Genomic DNA, 16,587 nt, shown 5'->3' with positions numbered 1-16,587 from the left:
CCAATTCGGTTACAAGGTAGTTAATGCATCAGCATGTTATTTTACAATTCTACTGAAAACCTTCATTTTCCATTACATTCATACAGTGATATTCTCACATGAGAAATGCATACTATTTTTCTAGTAAACATGGATTTACAAATATGGAAAACTTATATTTTAAACTATTTCAAGTACAAACATACATTTTACAAGAGAACAAACATACAAAACAATCGGGTCTTGGGTAGAAGACTACATTTCATTTTTAGAAGAAAATATAGGATTTTCTGAGAAGTATACAAACATTTTAATAAACAAACACAAACATTTTCATGAAACAAATACAAACGAACATTAAATACTTATGAACTCACCAACTTAAATGTTGATACTCTCTTTCAAAATAACTTGTATTCTCAGGGAACCAGTAGACAGGTACACTGGACCAACTTTAGAGAAGGCGGAGCATGTTCAAGACTCGTCTTTTATTTTGATATATGCATTTTTGGTGTCATACAACTATACTCAGAACACACATGTATTAACTATTCTATTGATGCAATGAATGTTGTTGCTTGTTTTACTATTATGCATTGTTATGATACTGTACATTACGTCCTCTGCCCCGAATGTTTCCGCCATCTCGGTTTGGGGGTGTGACACTTCTACTCACAAGAACCAAATCAAGGGACCAAAACATACCAAACATAGTCCCAAATCTAGATCTAAGCTATGGAGTCATAAAGTTTGAAGCTTTATATCTCTAAGAAATTACAATGGGGAAAAGAGTTCTAGATATTCAAGCTCCAAGCTAGCCAACACTCCTCTAATGAGTTCTTCTTCTTCCAAAAGCACCAAAAACACCCCAAAATCACTTCAAGGCTCAATAATCTTTCAAATGGGTCTAGGGTTTCAAATTTAGGGTTAGAGAGGAAGGAGGTTGAAGGTAAGAAGGGTTTGGAATGATTTAAAGTCTTTAAGTAGGGTCCAAGACCCAAATATTAGGGTTTGCATATGACTGATGTACACCCATCGTACTCCTGGTATGCCCAACATACCAGGGTAACCCTCCACGTTCAACTGAGCCTAGTACGCCTAACGTACACCCTGTACGCCCAACCTAACCCAAAACCTTCCTAACTTCTAATGGTCATAACTTCTGCGTCCCAATTCCGATTTCGACGTTCTTTATATGCTCGGAAAGGTAATGAAATGCCCTACAATGCCGTCAAGTCTCCTTTGACTCAAAACCTTCCGAACTAAAATCCTTAATTCAATAAGGCCTGAAGCATCACTTTTACCATTATATCCTTGGACTCACAAAACGCAGCCGGAAGCTTGGATCACCCAACCTTTATATTCCACACCCAATTGGGTCCAAAACCCAACCCTTTGAAGTCAAGGGCCCTATCTTTATTTATCACGGATATTAATTGGTTCGGTATTAAGTTCTAATTTTTCCAATATGAAATTGCATTTGTAGTGTAATTCCAAAAAAAAGTGTTTTTAAATAATAAGAATAATCTAATAAATAAAAGAAAAGAAAAAACAACAAAAAAACAAAAAGAAAAAAAAACAAAAAAATGATGTCAAATCAAAGGGTAAATGGTTGACTAGACTGAGGTCAGGGAGGTAAAAATAGTAAAAAAAAAGAGGAAGATACTTATAGCACAACCATTTTTTATATTTGCTTTGAATTTTTTGCATTGTTGCTCGTTATGACGAACTTAATTAGAAGAGTGATTAAATAACCAAATTTACCCCTATGTTCTTTTTTCCTTTTTTTTTGAACGGCAAATACAAATATATATATATATATATATATATATATATATATATATATATATATATATATATATATATATATATACTAAACTACTCCTAAATTATTCCACCTATATCCACAGTGGGACTTGAACCCTCGACCTCAAGGAGAGAGTGCAACACCGGATATCGTTGGGCTAGAAGCCCTTTCGTTCTTTTATTATTATTAAAACTTCCATCTCTCTCTCTCTCATATGGCTATTAGAGCTCCATTCTTATACATCACCACTGCCATGACCAAAAGTAACACCAATGTACACCCTCTTTAAAACCTACAATTACAAAAACCTCAAAAAACCACCGATACTCAAACTCTAAATCTAATTTCATTGTGAAGTTGAACTCGAGAGAGAGAGAGAGAGAGAGAGAGAGAGAGAGAGAGAGAGAGAGAGAGAGAGAGAGAGAGAGAGTCCATGTATTGTAATAAAACTTTAAATTAAATAGAAAAACAATATTAGCAGAACATTTTAGTCTTTTCAGTTTTCCGAGAGACCAAAAGGCACATACAAACATATGGTCCAAAGGACCACCAATCCAAAAAACCCTCCCAAAAAAAAATGCATACCACCAAGACCATTTTTGGAGTTTTATCAAAAATAAATTACAAACAATTACACCAGATCTATTTATTAATCTACTTGTATTCATTCCGGAAACAAGTAACGATGATAACATATCAACAAATACACCAAATCTTTTTATTAATCTACTTATATTCATTCCCGAAATAAGTATAACGATGATAACATATCAATCATAACATATAAAATATATAGTACACATGTTTCATGGGTTGAAACCATTAAAAAGATTATACAATATAAACGGGAAAGTGACTTCGGAACACATCCAAAAAAATACGATTTTTTTAATGTCAAGATAACATTGTTTTGAAAAAAATGTATATCTTCTTTTATTTTATTATTTTTTTTTAATGTTGTTGGTTAATAGAGACACACCAAAAAAGATTATGTTATTTTAATACCAAGATAACCTTGTTTTATGATTTTTTTTTCTATTGTGTTGATTATAATTTTTTTACATGGTAACCCGATCATTAATTTTCAAATGTACTATCTGTCTATATAAAAATATGGATGCCCTTATTCGTAATTAAGTCAAGGGAGTTCAAATCAATACACTCCGACTCTGGAGTAAAAGCCAAGGTCATTTGATTGCGGTTCCTCTTAGCAATAGAACCACTCAAACTAACACCGGAGGAGCCAAATACAGATTTAACAGAATTAATAGAAAGCACGGTTGTTGAAAATGAATTGCTTAGACTCATTGCCACATCCTCATATTGAATATAGAGCGATGAGGGGATGGATCCAAAAACGGGGAATTCCTATGCTCTAACGGAGAATCCTTGGAATAGGTCTTTGTCACAATCTCCACCGGGTCAAAATGAACCTCCCCTTTTGCAAGCATTAACCAACAAATATTATCCGTTCACATATAAAATATCCAAAGAACACAACATATACAAGAGAGAAAATCATACCAGTGCTCATAAAATACACCAACATCTTATTATCATCCCGTCACTTTGGGCTCAAACCCACCAAAGGCCGTGTAATCTCTTCAACTTTCATTCCATTCACAACATGATCTGAAATTTACCTCGTATCCACCATCTCTCGAACACTCAGATCCATTTTCTTCTCCTTGATCCTCCAGGGAGTCGTTGAAAGATTAGCCATACACATACACAAGAACAAGCAATCATCAACCAAAATTGTTGACGATGGCGGGTTGGGGGTGTGGTGGTGACGGTGGGAGCAGTGGTGGGGGTAGGTGTGGGTGCGGCCGCGGCGGCGGTAGTGGTGGTGTGGATGATGGCGGGTTGGGGGTGTTAATGTGGGTGGAGTCGGGGTGAGTATGTGTTTATATTTTAGAAATTTTTTGGAATTAGAAAACTATGAAAAACAATAATTATAGGTTTTCTAAAATTTTAGAAAAATTGTTAAACTAAATGCATTCTCAAAATTATCATTTTTTCCGAAAAACAACCTATTTTTTTTGCAACTTAGGCTTGAGGGAGTGGACTCGCCACCCCTCTCGCCAAACAAGGTGCTAACATATCAAACACCATCCCTTTGGATTTGCCAAGGGAGGTGTTAAGAATTGGTCGCCAAGCTAGTAGCGAGAGGAAAGAAGAGAGAGAAGATATATTGGTTGATTATCATTGGTTCATAGCTATTGTTTCTTTTTTTTTTTCCTTCAAAATAAACCCTATTAATTTAACACACCACCACTCCCTACCAAATGCTAAGAGTTAGTTGCTAAGAAAGAAAAATGATGTGGCACTCAAAAAAATGATGTGACAAGGTGCTAAGAGTGTTACCACCCCCCTTAGCCTAAACACACCCTTTGTAATCCTAACCCAACCACGCTAGGAAAATACTGCATATACGAATCTCTGTCTGTATCTAATATAGAACCGTTAAAAAATGGTTTTGAGTCTATGACACTCTCATGATAGTCTCTAGTAATATGTCTCAGACTTAGTAGTGTATCACCTCAGACTTAGTAGTGTATCACCTCAATAGGACCAAACCAAACAGTAGTCTAGCCACCCTAAGTTGTCTTGGCGCATAGGGTGCGTATGTAAACAATCATTTTTTTTCCGAACGGTTTAAATGCATGCTATGTGTATGTTTGTTGTTTTTTTTCACAAGGAGTACTAGAAGTAGGAGTACTAGAAGTGGTGATAAAATAAGTAAATCGGTTTTTGGTCTCAAAATGTGTGCTTGATGTTTTCCGGAAGCAAATCATTTTATTTACAGTAAGACTATCGGGTATGGGCAACACCCTACCCGATTATTCCGACTTGGCACCCATAAAACGCCGTTATAACGGCTTGTACACAACCCCTCCTTGGCGTTTTCCGGCGTTACATCATCGTCCGTTATTGTGGCAACGGAAGGCAATGGTGGTATTTTGGCTTGCACTTTCTTTAAAACGGTCACAAACTAAAAATAAAATTAATCTTTTCCATTTTAACTCTACTATAAATACATATATTACACTTAATTTTTACCTACACAATACATCTATTTCTCTCAATTTCACTTTCTTTTCTTTCTTTCTATTTCACACATAATTTCAATAATTCAAAACAAAAAAATGGATCCTTTTGATCCGTTCCATCCATTCAACGATGATAACGACGACGACGATATCTTTGTGAGTATGATGTACTGATATTCTATGGCCGTGCTACTACAGCCAGAGTCAGCTCCACTACTCACAAGACGTGCGTCGTTAAACAAAGATCGTGAAGAGAGACATAGATGTCTAGTAAACAATTATTTTGCGGATAACTGTGTCTACCAACCTAACGATTTTGAAACATCCCAAATCAAAGCACAATTTTTCATTTTTATACCAATCCAAGACCCACAAATATTATAAAATCATAGTTTTCGAAAGTCATAAAACAAGAATCAGAGTATTCCCAAAATCATAATCTCATAAAATCCAGGATGATGTGCACGATCAGGCCTTCGTCTTGCCGCTGTCCTCTCAAGTACCTGAAACCATGAAATCAAACTGTAAGGCAAAGCTTAATAAGTTTTCCCCAAAATACTACCACTCAACAAATAACAACATGCATACTGGATCCACAACCATTAGACTGGATTACCCCTGAGCCCACAACACGAGTCTGTTTGCCCACATGGCGCACAACTCATGTCTGGATTGCTCCTGAGCCCACAACATAAGTTTGGCTTTCCTTTCTGGCCCTTAGCTTATGTCTGGCTTGCTCCCGAGCTCACAACATAAGTCTGGCTTGCCTTTCTGACCCACAACTTATGTTTGGCTTGCTCCCAGGTTTGTTGGCTTTTTCACAGAGCAATATTGCATCAACCCAACCGTACTATGTCGACATATGCAACAGATAAACATATAACCAGCAACAGATAATCATGCAGATCTAATAGATCACTACAACATATAAACATACTATATACGTAACCTAGTGGGCCGACATTGGTTCCATCGACCCACAAGTATAGTGAGGAAAACTCACCTCACAGTCTGAAAATAGCTGGACAAATCACTGCTCTAAAATACTGCTGCTACAGATCACCTATACAAATAACGGGGACCCATCTTAAACTATTATTTAAATTTCCCAAAATGCCCTTAAGTCAAACTTGGTCAAGTCCATGGTCAAAGGTCAAAGTCAAAAGTCAAAGAGTCAACACAGGGGAGTACGCCGTGCGTACTCTATCATTCCGCATGGCGTAGTGGATCCCTTTCCAGAATACAGGGCCTTAGCCCAGTACGCGTTGCGTACCACTAGGTACGCCCAAAAAGGTGCTTAAAACCAAAAACCCAACTTATTACAAGCTCTTAAACCCCATAACTCATGCACGAGTGAAAGGAAAGGATCAAGATCACATTTTTATGACCATAAACACTCCGAAACATCTGAAAGGACAACTCATTTGATCTAGAGTAGGCCATACTCATATATACCAAGATTATGGGACCAAAAGGTACAAAAAGTCAAGAACTAGCAAGATCTAATGAAGCATTCATCAAGTTCAAAACTTTATACCTTCTGGAGGTTGTTTGAAAGGTTAAGAACTCAGATCCACAAGGCTTGAAACTTCTCACTAGCTTTCCAACCACTTTCTTCTTTCAAAGATGAACACCAAACACCAAAATGAGCTCAATATTTCACAAATTTGGGTTAGGATTTGCAGGGAGTCGAATGGGAGAATGGAGGCTAAAGATGGGAGCGTATCAAGATAGATAATGACATTATATAAGGTTTAAACCATAAAAATTTGGGTTTGCTCATCTGACGAGTACGCCCTGCGTACTCGCATGCATCCGCGTCCAACATTAAGAGCTTACGCCATGCGTACGCCCCAGGTACGCATGGCGTAAGGACCATTGTTGCAATACTTTAATACTCTAAAGCAAAAAGGAAATTAACTGATTGGCTGGGTGTTACAATTCTCCCCCACTTGAATCATACTTCGTCCTCGAATTCCGTTGCTACGAATAACTCCGGGTAGTGCTCCCGCATCTCTGCCTCGGGCTCCCACGTCCATTCGGTACCCTTCCGGTGATGCCATTGAACCTTGAACAATGGTACCACCTTGTTGCGCAAGGCTTTCTTTTTCCTATCCAAAATTGCCACTGGTCTCTAAATATAGTTCAAGCGCTCTTCAACCTATATATCGTCCAAGGGAATCACTGCCGAGTCATTAATTACACACTTTCGTAGCTGAGAAACATGGAAGGTGTTGTGAATCTGACTAAGCTCCTTAGGAAAACCCAGTCGATAGGTTACCTTGCCTACCCTGGCCACTACTCGAAACGACCCAATAAACCGAGGAACCAACTTGCCCTTATTCCTGAAGTGCAGGTTGATACCTTCAGTAAAACCATATCGCCGACCCGAAAATCCAACTCGGATAGACGTTTGTCAGCATAACTCTTCTGCCGACTCTGAGCTGTCTGCAACCTCTGCCAGATATGTTGGATAAGATTTGTTATCTAAAGGACCACCTCGGTCTTCCCCCTAAACCTGTGACCGACCTCTTCCCAACAAACTGGTGTACGACACTTCCTCTCGTAAAGAAGCTCATATGGCGGCGCACCAATACTAGAATGATAGTTGTTGTACGAAAATTCAGCTAAGGGAAGGTAGGAGTCCCAACTCCCACCGAAATCTATGACACAAGCTCTCAACATATCCTCAAGTGTTTGTATGGTCCGCTAGCTCTGACTGTCCGTCTGCGGATGATAACCAGTGCTAAAGTGCAACCTCGTACCCAGTTCCTCGTGGAACCTCTGCCAAAATCGTGAAGTGAATCGAACATCTCGAGCAGATAAAACGGAGAATAAAACACCATGCCGAGCAAAAATCTCACGCACATACACATCAGCCAATTTCTCGGCTGAGGAACTCTCTCGAATAGCTAGAAACTGGGCACTCTTGGTCAGACGATCCACAATGACACATATCACATCAAATCCTTTAGCTGTCGTGGGTAACTTGGTGATAAAATTCATGATAATCTGTTCCCATTTCCACATGGGAACCTCCAAAGGATGTAACTTGTCGTATGACCTATGGCGCTTGGCCTTGACCATCCGACATGTCATGTACCTCTCCACATACGAGGCTACATCCATGCACAACCACCAATAACTAAGTCTCAGATCCTGATACATTTTTGTGGCTCCAAGGTGTATCGAAAATCTGGACTTATGAGCCTCCTCCATTAAAGTCTGCCTGATCCCGCCAAAATCTGGAACCCAAACCCGACCATACTGGGTCAACAACACGCGACTATCGGTGTCAAATCCACTAATCTGACATCTGATTCTCTCATTCTTCCAATGTTCACTCTTGATCCCCTCGGCCTGAGCCTCCCTAATCAACTCCAAAAGTGGTGAATCGATAGAAATCCTCACACATAAACCCCCAACAGTGGTACTAGCCGCCTTGCAGCTCAAACTGTCAGCGACCACGTTCGCTTTACCAGGGTGATAAAGAATCTCGCAGTTATAATCCATGACCATGTCAAGCCATCTACGTTATCTCATATTCAGATTTGGCTGATCCATGATATATCTCAGACACTTGTGATCCGTGTAGATGGTATACCGGGCCCCATATAGATAATGTCGTCAAATCTTGAGGGAAAACACCACCGCCCGTAACTCCATATCATGTGTCGGATATCGAACCTTATGTGGCTTTAGCTGCCTAGAAGCATATGCAATAACCCTCCCTCGCCGCATGAGTACTGACCCCAAACTGGTGATAGAAGCATCACAATATACAAAAAATCCTCCACGCCCTTCGGAAGGTTCAACACCAGGATGTCAAATAATTTCTGTCTCAATGTCTTGAACACAGCCTGTTGCTCGTGCCTCCAGCGAAAATCCACACCCTTCCTCGTGAAACGAGTGAGAGGTACAACAACCTTGGAGAAATCCTGAATGAACCTCTGATAATAACCGACCAAACCTAGAAAACCACTGATCTCCGAGGGGGACTTTAGGACCTCCCACTGCATAACTGCCTCTAACTTGGTTGGGTCAACCAAAATCCCGTCCTGGTTAACGAGGTGTCCCAAGAACTTGACCTCCTATAACCAAAATTGACACTTCGAGAACTTGGCATAAAGCCTCTCCCCTCTCAAAACTCCTAGTAGCTCTCGAAGGTGCTCCTCATGCTGCTCATAGGTCTTGGAATAGAACAAGATATCATCAATAAAAAAATGACCGAACGATTGGGCATCGGCTTGCATACCTAATTCATTAAATCCGTAAATGACACTGATGCGTTGGTGAGCCCAAACGACATCAACATGAACTCGTAATGACCATAACGAGTCCGAAACGCAATCTTCTCCACGTCCTCCTCTCTGACTATCATCTGATGATACCCTGATCTCCAATCGATCTTGGAGAAACATGATGCACCCTGCAGCTGATTGAAGAGATCATCAATCTATGGAAGAGGTAACGGTTCATCACCGTCAACTTGTTCAATTCCCGATAATCTATACCAATGTTGTAAAAATCCCGACTAGGTCCCGATTAATCCCTAGGCGCTACTTGACCGATTAGAGGGCCCCTAGTGATTAATCCATGCATACACAATGAGTGTAGTAGTGGAAAATGATGAAATTTTAACAATTTGAAGAAATTATATCTTAATAGAAACTATTTGAGGAATAGTTAGTGTTTTATTAGTCATATTAACCTAGTTTGTTATGATATTAGTGATATTTACGAACTATGTTATGATATTAGTCATATTTAATCTTTTAAAATTTAACAAATTAGCAATTAATGGTCCCCAATTAATCCCCTGATTAATCTCCGCCTAGTCAATTAATCCCTTAACCCCATTCTACCGACTAGGTAACGTCGAACGTATTTTACAACCTTGATCTATACACATGCGATGAGATCCATCCTTCTTCTTCACAAACAGGATTGGTGCTCCCCAGGGTGAATTGCTCGGTCTGATAATCTGCTTGCCCAAAAGCTCCTAAAGCTGAGAGGACAACTCCAACATATCTGGTTGTGCGAGGCGATACGACGCCTTGGCAATCAGCGCTGCAACGGGGATCAGATCGATCTTAAACTCCACATGCCTCATGGGAGTCACTTCGGGTAAATCCTCCGGGAATACATCTATAAACTCTCTAAATACAAGCACATCCAAAAACGAAACCCCCTTCTCCACCTAAGTGTCAACCAGATACGTGAGATAACCCAGACACCTATGCTGAAGATACTGTCGAGCCCTGGCAGCAGAACAAAAAGTTGATCCAACCCTGGTACCCTTGCCATTAATAGTCATTTCTCCCCTACTTGGGGTTCAATCTATCACCCGCTTTCCCTTAGAGTCAATCATGGCACCAAATCTGCTCAACCAATCCATCCCTACTATCACACACACGTTTCCCATGGGAATGGGAATCAATTTGATCGGGTAAGACACCCTGAAAATCTCTAACATACAATCTCGAAAAATATTCGAAGTAGAAATCCCGTACTCAATGGCGATGGAAACTCACATCGGACACTCCAAAACTCCGAGTGCCAGATTGAAACACCTACTGAAGGGTTGATACACAAAAGACCGACTCGCACCCGAATCAAAAAGCACAAGAGCAGGAAATGAATTCACTAAGAAGGTACCTAGCAGAAATATAATCATAAGCATATGATAAAATAACTTGACATAATAATAAATGAGAACATACCATTAACGACGTCAGGCGCCGCCCTGGCCTCCTCCACTGTGAGCTGAAAAGCATGACCCCTGGCTTTCGGAGTCTCTGCTCTCCCATATCGTCCACATGTAATCCTCAAGGTAGTCGGGGCTGGAACCTGCACCGGTCTCGCTATGAGAAAGGGACAATTGGCCTTTACATGGTGAACTGATCATATTGAGAGCAAATCCTGGTGCTCGGTAATGGGGCCTGCTGACGACAATCCCTAGCAATATGGCCCTCCCTTCCATATTTGTGGCACCCAGAAGTTGATCGAAAAACCCCTTCATGCACATTCCCGTACTTTCCACAAGTGCGACCCCTCTGTTCTCCCGATCGTGCATCAGCGGGCTTGCACCGATTTGCTGCTAGATACAACTGAACCGGAGCCTGCCTCTGCTCTCTCACCTGGGTCTCGATCTCAATCTCCCGCGTGGCATACTGAAGCTCGGAGAGGGTACGGTATCACTGGGTAGACACAAAATACCGAATCCAAGTCTTGAGCATGCTTAAGCATCGCGGCATTTGGGCCTGCTCCGAAGCAGAATACCTCGAGAAAAAAAGAGCTCTCTCAGTAAATATCTTGGTGATCTCCGTCACCGACTCCGTCGTCTTCCTCAATGTCATGTACTCCTGAGCCTACCTCTCCCTATCTACCAGGGGAATATACTGAGTGCAAAACATCTCCGAGAACTGCCCCCAAGTAACATCAATCCTCTGCTCAGGAGTGTAAGAACCAATCACCAAGTTCCACCAGTTCTTGGCGCCCGGACTGAGAAGGTTTAGGGCGCACCTGACCTTCCAGTCCTCTAAATAGGAAGAAGTGAAGAAGCAACCCTCTACGTCAAAAATCCACCTCATAGCCACAATTGGGTCCTTGACCCCGTCGAACTCTTTGGGATTCGTATGTACCAGAATGACCCTCTCCACTGAACCCCTGCGGTAGCTGCAGCAACAACAGCCTCAGTCACAACGACGTATTTCTCATCAAAAAACTCAATCATCGTGATCTTGATAGACGCAAAGAACTCCAGGATTGCCTCCCTGACAGCCACAGTCACCTGAGTGGTGATCATCTCCCGAATGTCATCATCCGTCAAACCTGGCCTCTCTTGGCCGCCCACTCCTGATCCAGAACCTCTCGTGTGCACCATATTGAAAATGAATAAAAAATACATAAGAAATTCCATAATTCCTACTATTACAATCATTACAGAAAGACTACACCGTCGGGGTTTGTGACTTCCTTGCTACGCGTACGGGTGCTGTGCTTCCAGTTGTAGAGGCCCATACTACCTTCCACACCTATCCTTATTTGTATCAAGGGGTCGTCATGGACCAGCCGATCGCAAAACCCAACATTTAGGATACGCAAAAATCCTATACATATTCTCTCAGTAGTTGCTAATCCGACCTCATACTGGCCTGCTACAATCCGCACTCACTCATGAAACTTCCATTAATCCTGCAGCCATTTGTGCATGCTAATCATACATAACGATGGATTCCATAGACAATAAAATTTTTAATTCTACCCTAAGTCCACAACCATACAAGGAACAGAAAATAAGACTAAATCAAACATTCTCACACTATAAAATCTTAGTTATGTACAACTATGATGCGTACATTAAGCAACTACAATAATGATGTCAATTCCATCTAGCATACAAGAAATTCTCCTAGGCTATCATGCAATTCCTGAAGATCCCTAGCCTATGAACTAGCATGCAATTCTACTATAATCACAATAAGAAAATAAACAATATGGGTATCATGGGGAAATACTTTCTTGCTCCAGCTGATCATACACATCGCATCATTCCTTAGTTACTTTTGAAAACAATTTTGAAAATCAATTGAAAAATTTCACAGATCCTTAGTTTGAGTCTGGTTTCACACGAATGTTTATCTAATTATCTCAAACCAAGGCTCTGATACCAACTTGTAACATCCCAAAATCAAGGAAAAAATTTTCATTTTTATATTAATCCAAAATCCATAAATACTATAAAATCATGGTTTCCAAAATTCATAAAACAAGAATCAGAGTATTACCAAAATGATAATCTCATAAAATCCAGGATGATGTGCACGATCAAGCCTTCGCCTTGCCTTGTCCTCTGAAGTACTTGAAACCATAACATCAAATTGTAAGCCAAGCTTAGTGAGGTTACCCCAAAATACCACCACACAACAAATAGCAACATGCATACTGGGTCCACAACCATCAGAATGGATTACCCCCGAGCCCACAACACGATTCTGGTTTGCCCACCTGGCCCACAGCTCATGTCTGCATTTCTCCCGAGCCCACAATATAAGTCTGGCTTGCCTTTCCGTCCCTCAGCTTATGTCTGGCTTGCTCCCGAGCCCACAACATAAGTCTGGCTTACCTTTCCGGCCCACAACTTATGTATGGATTGCTCCCATGTTTTTTGGCTTCCGTACACAACAATATTGCCTCAACCCAACCACACTATGTCGACAAATGCAACATATAAACATATAATAAGCAACAGATAATCATGCAACTCTAAGAGATCAATACAACATATGAACATCCTATATACTAGGATACATAACCTAGTGGGCCGAAATTGGTGCCTTCGACCCACAAGTATAGTGAGGAAAACTCACCTCACAGTCTGAAAATAGCTGGACAGATCACCGTTTCAAATACAGTCACTACAGATCACTGCTCCAAAAGTCAAAGAGTCAACACAGGCAGAGTACGCCTTGCGTACTCTATCACTATGCATCGCGTAGTGGACCCCTTTCCAGATTACTGGGCTTTAGCTGAGTATGTGCTGCATACCACTAGGTACACCCAATGTACTTAGGCCAGAAGCAAACTTTCCTATTAAGCACTTAACTCCTTAAGACCTTATGACCAGGACTCAGATCTAATCCCAAATGCCTTCCAAAATCATAAAGTTTCCAACTTTATGACTTTGTATGGCTAAAAGGTGCTTAAAACCAAAAACCTAACTCATTACAAGCTCTTAAACCCCATAACTCATGCATGGGTGAAAGGAAAGGATCAAGATCACATTTTTATGAGTATGGACTACTCTATACCAAAAGGTACAAAAACTCAAGAACTAGCAAGATTTAATGAAACATTCATCAAGTTCAGAAGTTTATATCATCTGGAGGTTGCTTGAAAGGTGGAGAACTCAGATCCATCAAGCTTGAAATTTCTCACTATCTTTCCAATCACTTTCTTCTTTCAAAGATGAACACCAAAAACCAAAATGAGCTAAGTATTTCACAAATGAGGGTTATGGTTTGCAAGGAGCCGAATGGGAGAATGGAGGCTGAAGGTGGGAGGGTCTCAAGGCAGATAATGATATTATATAGGGTCCTAAAAATTTGGGTTTGCTCATCTGATGAGTACGCATGGCATACTCGCATGCATCCGCGTCCAACACTAAGAACTTACGTCATGCGTACGCCCCAGGTACGCATGACATAATGACTATTTTTGCAATAATTTAATACTTTGAAGCAAAAAGGAAATTACCTGATTGGATGGGTGTTATAGATTATAAAAGAAGGTTTCGTTTGCGAAAAAATGTGTTTGAATGGATAGCCAATGCATTCGAAAGCAGGTATCGTAAATACAATTTTCAGATAAAATAAATACACTTTTTTAGCAATTAAATGTATGTTTTGGTATGAATTTTTCCAAATGAGGTATGATGCGAGAGGTAAGCGAGGTTTCACAGGGTTGCAGAAATATGCTGCTGTAATCAAGCTTATGGCTATGGGGGAGTCGCCTGATTCTATTGATGACTATATGAGAATGTCGGAGCGAACTGCATGAGAAAGTTTGTAATGATTGGTGAGAGGTGTTGTCGAAACCTTCGGTGACAAATACTTGCGCAAACCTTCATTGAATGATATGCAACGACTATATGCGGCGTATGAACAACGACATGGTTTTCCGGGTATGCTTGGAAGCATTGATTGCACAAAGTGGATATGGAGAAATTGTCCAGTGGCGTGGAAAGGCCAATACACAAGTGGTCATCTTGTTGCGCCTTCGTTGGTATTAGAGGATGTTGCTTCACAAGACTTATGGATTTGGCATGCTTTTTTCGTGGTTGCGGTTTCCAACAACGACATAAACGTTCTTGATCAGTCACCAATATTTGAGGATCTTTTTTCAGGAAAGGCACCAGATGCTCCTTTCACAGCGAATGACCATGAGTATAAGTTTGGGCATTACCTCATAGATGCAATATATCCACCATATTCCATGTTTGTGAAGGCGTTTCGACACCCGATAGAACAAAGAGACAAATTTTTCAAGAGAAGACAAGAAGGATCACGTAAGGACGTGAAACATGATTTCGGAGATCTAAAATCAAAATGGCACATAGTTGAACATGCGGCACGACCATATCACTTGGACACTCTACAAGATTTTATGTATGCATGTATCATAATGCATAACATGGTGATTGAAGATAAATGACAAAATATTGCGGAGTATTCGGCTACGGAACCTAGACCCGTGCAATTTCAACTAGGGACAACAAAATATTTACATAGAGTCGTTGATATTCAAGACCAACAAAAACACATGCATCTTCGAGAAGACTTGACAGATTATATATATGATGGTAACAAAGATGAATAATTTAGGAAAAAAATGTAATTGTTCTCATCTTTTATTGTTTTTTAAGTTTTTAAATGTTTTTGTCCTTTGTTGTAATTTTTTTAATGATATATTTATTTAGGATTTATTAAAATTTTATTTTTAGTTTTTAAATGTTATTTTTAATTTATGATTTAATTAAATTATATGTGTTATTAATTTATATGTTTTTTATAAATATTATAACATAAAAAAATAACAAATTGGAAAAATAGAAATTAAAAACTCAAAAAAAAAATTAAAAAAAAATAGAAAATATGGGTGTTATTACATGTCATTTGATGTTGTGCACTTCCACATTTGGTGTTATATCACCAATGTATGAGTATGATGATGATGTGACACCTTTTGGGTCTGATAACTTGTAATAACATGTTGCCCACACCCAATAATCTAAGGATAAACTAAGCTGAAGTATTTAATTGCTAAAATTAACGAGTCTCAAGTTGCTTATTGTTCCAAGACCAAAATGAAAAAGGAGGCAGATTCACGTATTGTGAAAATTGAGAAATTTTTGAGCTTGGTAAGGAGCTCACTGTTGAAAGACCAAAACTAATTGATAGGCTTCTTAATATGGAAAAAGTCAAACTATTTTTTTGAACGGCTGGTTAGTGGTTAAAAATTAGTATCTCCAAGTTAGTAAAATCCGCCTATGTCCAGATTAACACTCGGGACCTCCAATTTAAGAGGGAAAACCTCTATCTAGTGGGCTAGTCCCACATTGGCAAAGTCGAACTAAGTGACTTGCCACTTGGCTCAAAAAATTAAAATTAAATGGTCTATTGAAGGATATGAAAACTCTAAGTTCTATCGTGGAATTCTATACAAAAATATAGACAAAAGGCAATCAAAGGAACCGGGTTGAGGATGAGTGGATATCTCAACCAAACAGGGTGAAATCGGATTTTTTTTACAGTTTTATTGAAAAAAAAGTTGATACTTTTCATGGGGTTCGAGTTCTAAATCACATCTCTTGAATTTTAGAATCTTCACCCGGATCTAATCGACTTCTTGATGCTATTTCGTCGATTGAAGAGGTCCGTGACGCCATTTGGGTATGTGGAAGTGATAAAGCGCATGGACCGGATGGTTTCACATTCACGTTCTCGTTTATCAAAAGATATTAGCAGATTTTAAGCAAAGATATCCTTGATTTTATCCTTCATTTTTTCAATCGAATTACATTCCTTCAACATAATTCTTTGTTTATTACTTTGATTCCCAAGGTTGTAAACCCGATATTTATTATTGATTACAAGCCAATTACCTTGATTGGAATACAATAAAAGTCTATTGCAAAACTTTTGGGTCTTTAATTGGCTAAAGTGGTGGATTCGATGGTGAGTTTGG

At 39.6% G+C, this 16,587-nt stretch overlaps 1 protein-coding gene across 1 annotated transcript; it reads left to right on the top strand.

The window, feature by feature from the left end:
• Positions 1-14,478: 14,478 nt before the first annotated feature.
• On the top strand, positions 14,479-15,054 carry LOC145113941 (uncharacterized). The gene has a single exon (XM_079049976.1). The coding sequence runs from the start codon at positions 14,479-14,481 to the stop codon at positions 15,052-15,054; it is 576 nt and encodes a 191-aa protein (XP_078906102.1).
• Positions 15,055-16,587: the final 1,533 nt, after the last annotated feature.

The sequence above is a fragment of the Lactuca virosa genome, chromosome 5 (assembly GCF_052849685.1).
Source record: "Lactuca virosa cultivar CGN04683 chromosome 5, Lactuca_virosa_CGN04683_v6, whole genome shotgun sequence".
Lineage (NCBI taxonomy): Eukaryota > Viridiplantae > Streptophyta > Magnoliopsida > Asterales > Asteraceae > Lactuca > Lactuca virosa.
This window is presented reverse-complemented; position numbering and strand designations above follow the sequence as displayed.

Excerpts from the sequence above, each read along its gene's own strand:
- LOC145113941 (XM_079049976.1), top strand. The coding sequence starts at position 14,479 with ATGCAACGACTATATGCGGCGTATGAACAACGACATGGTTTTCCGGGT.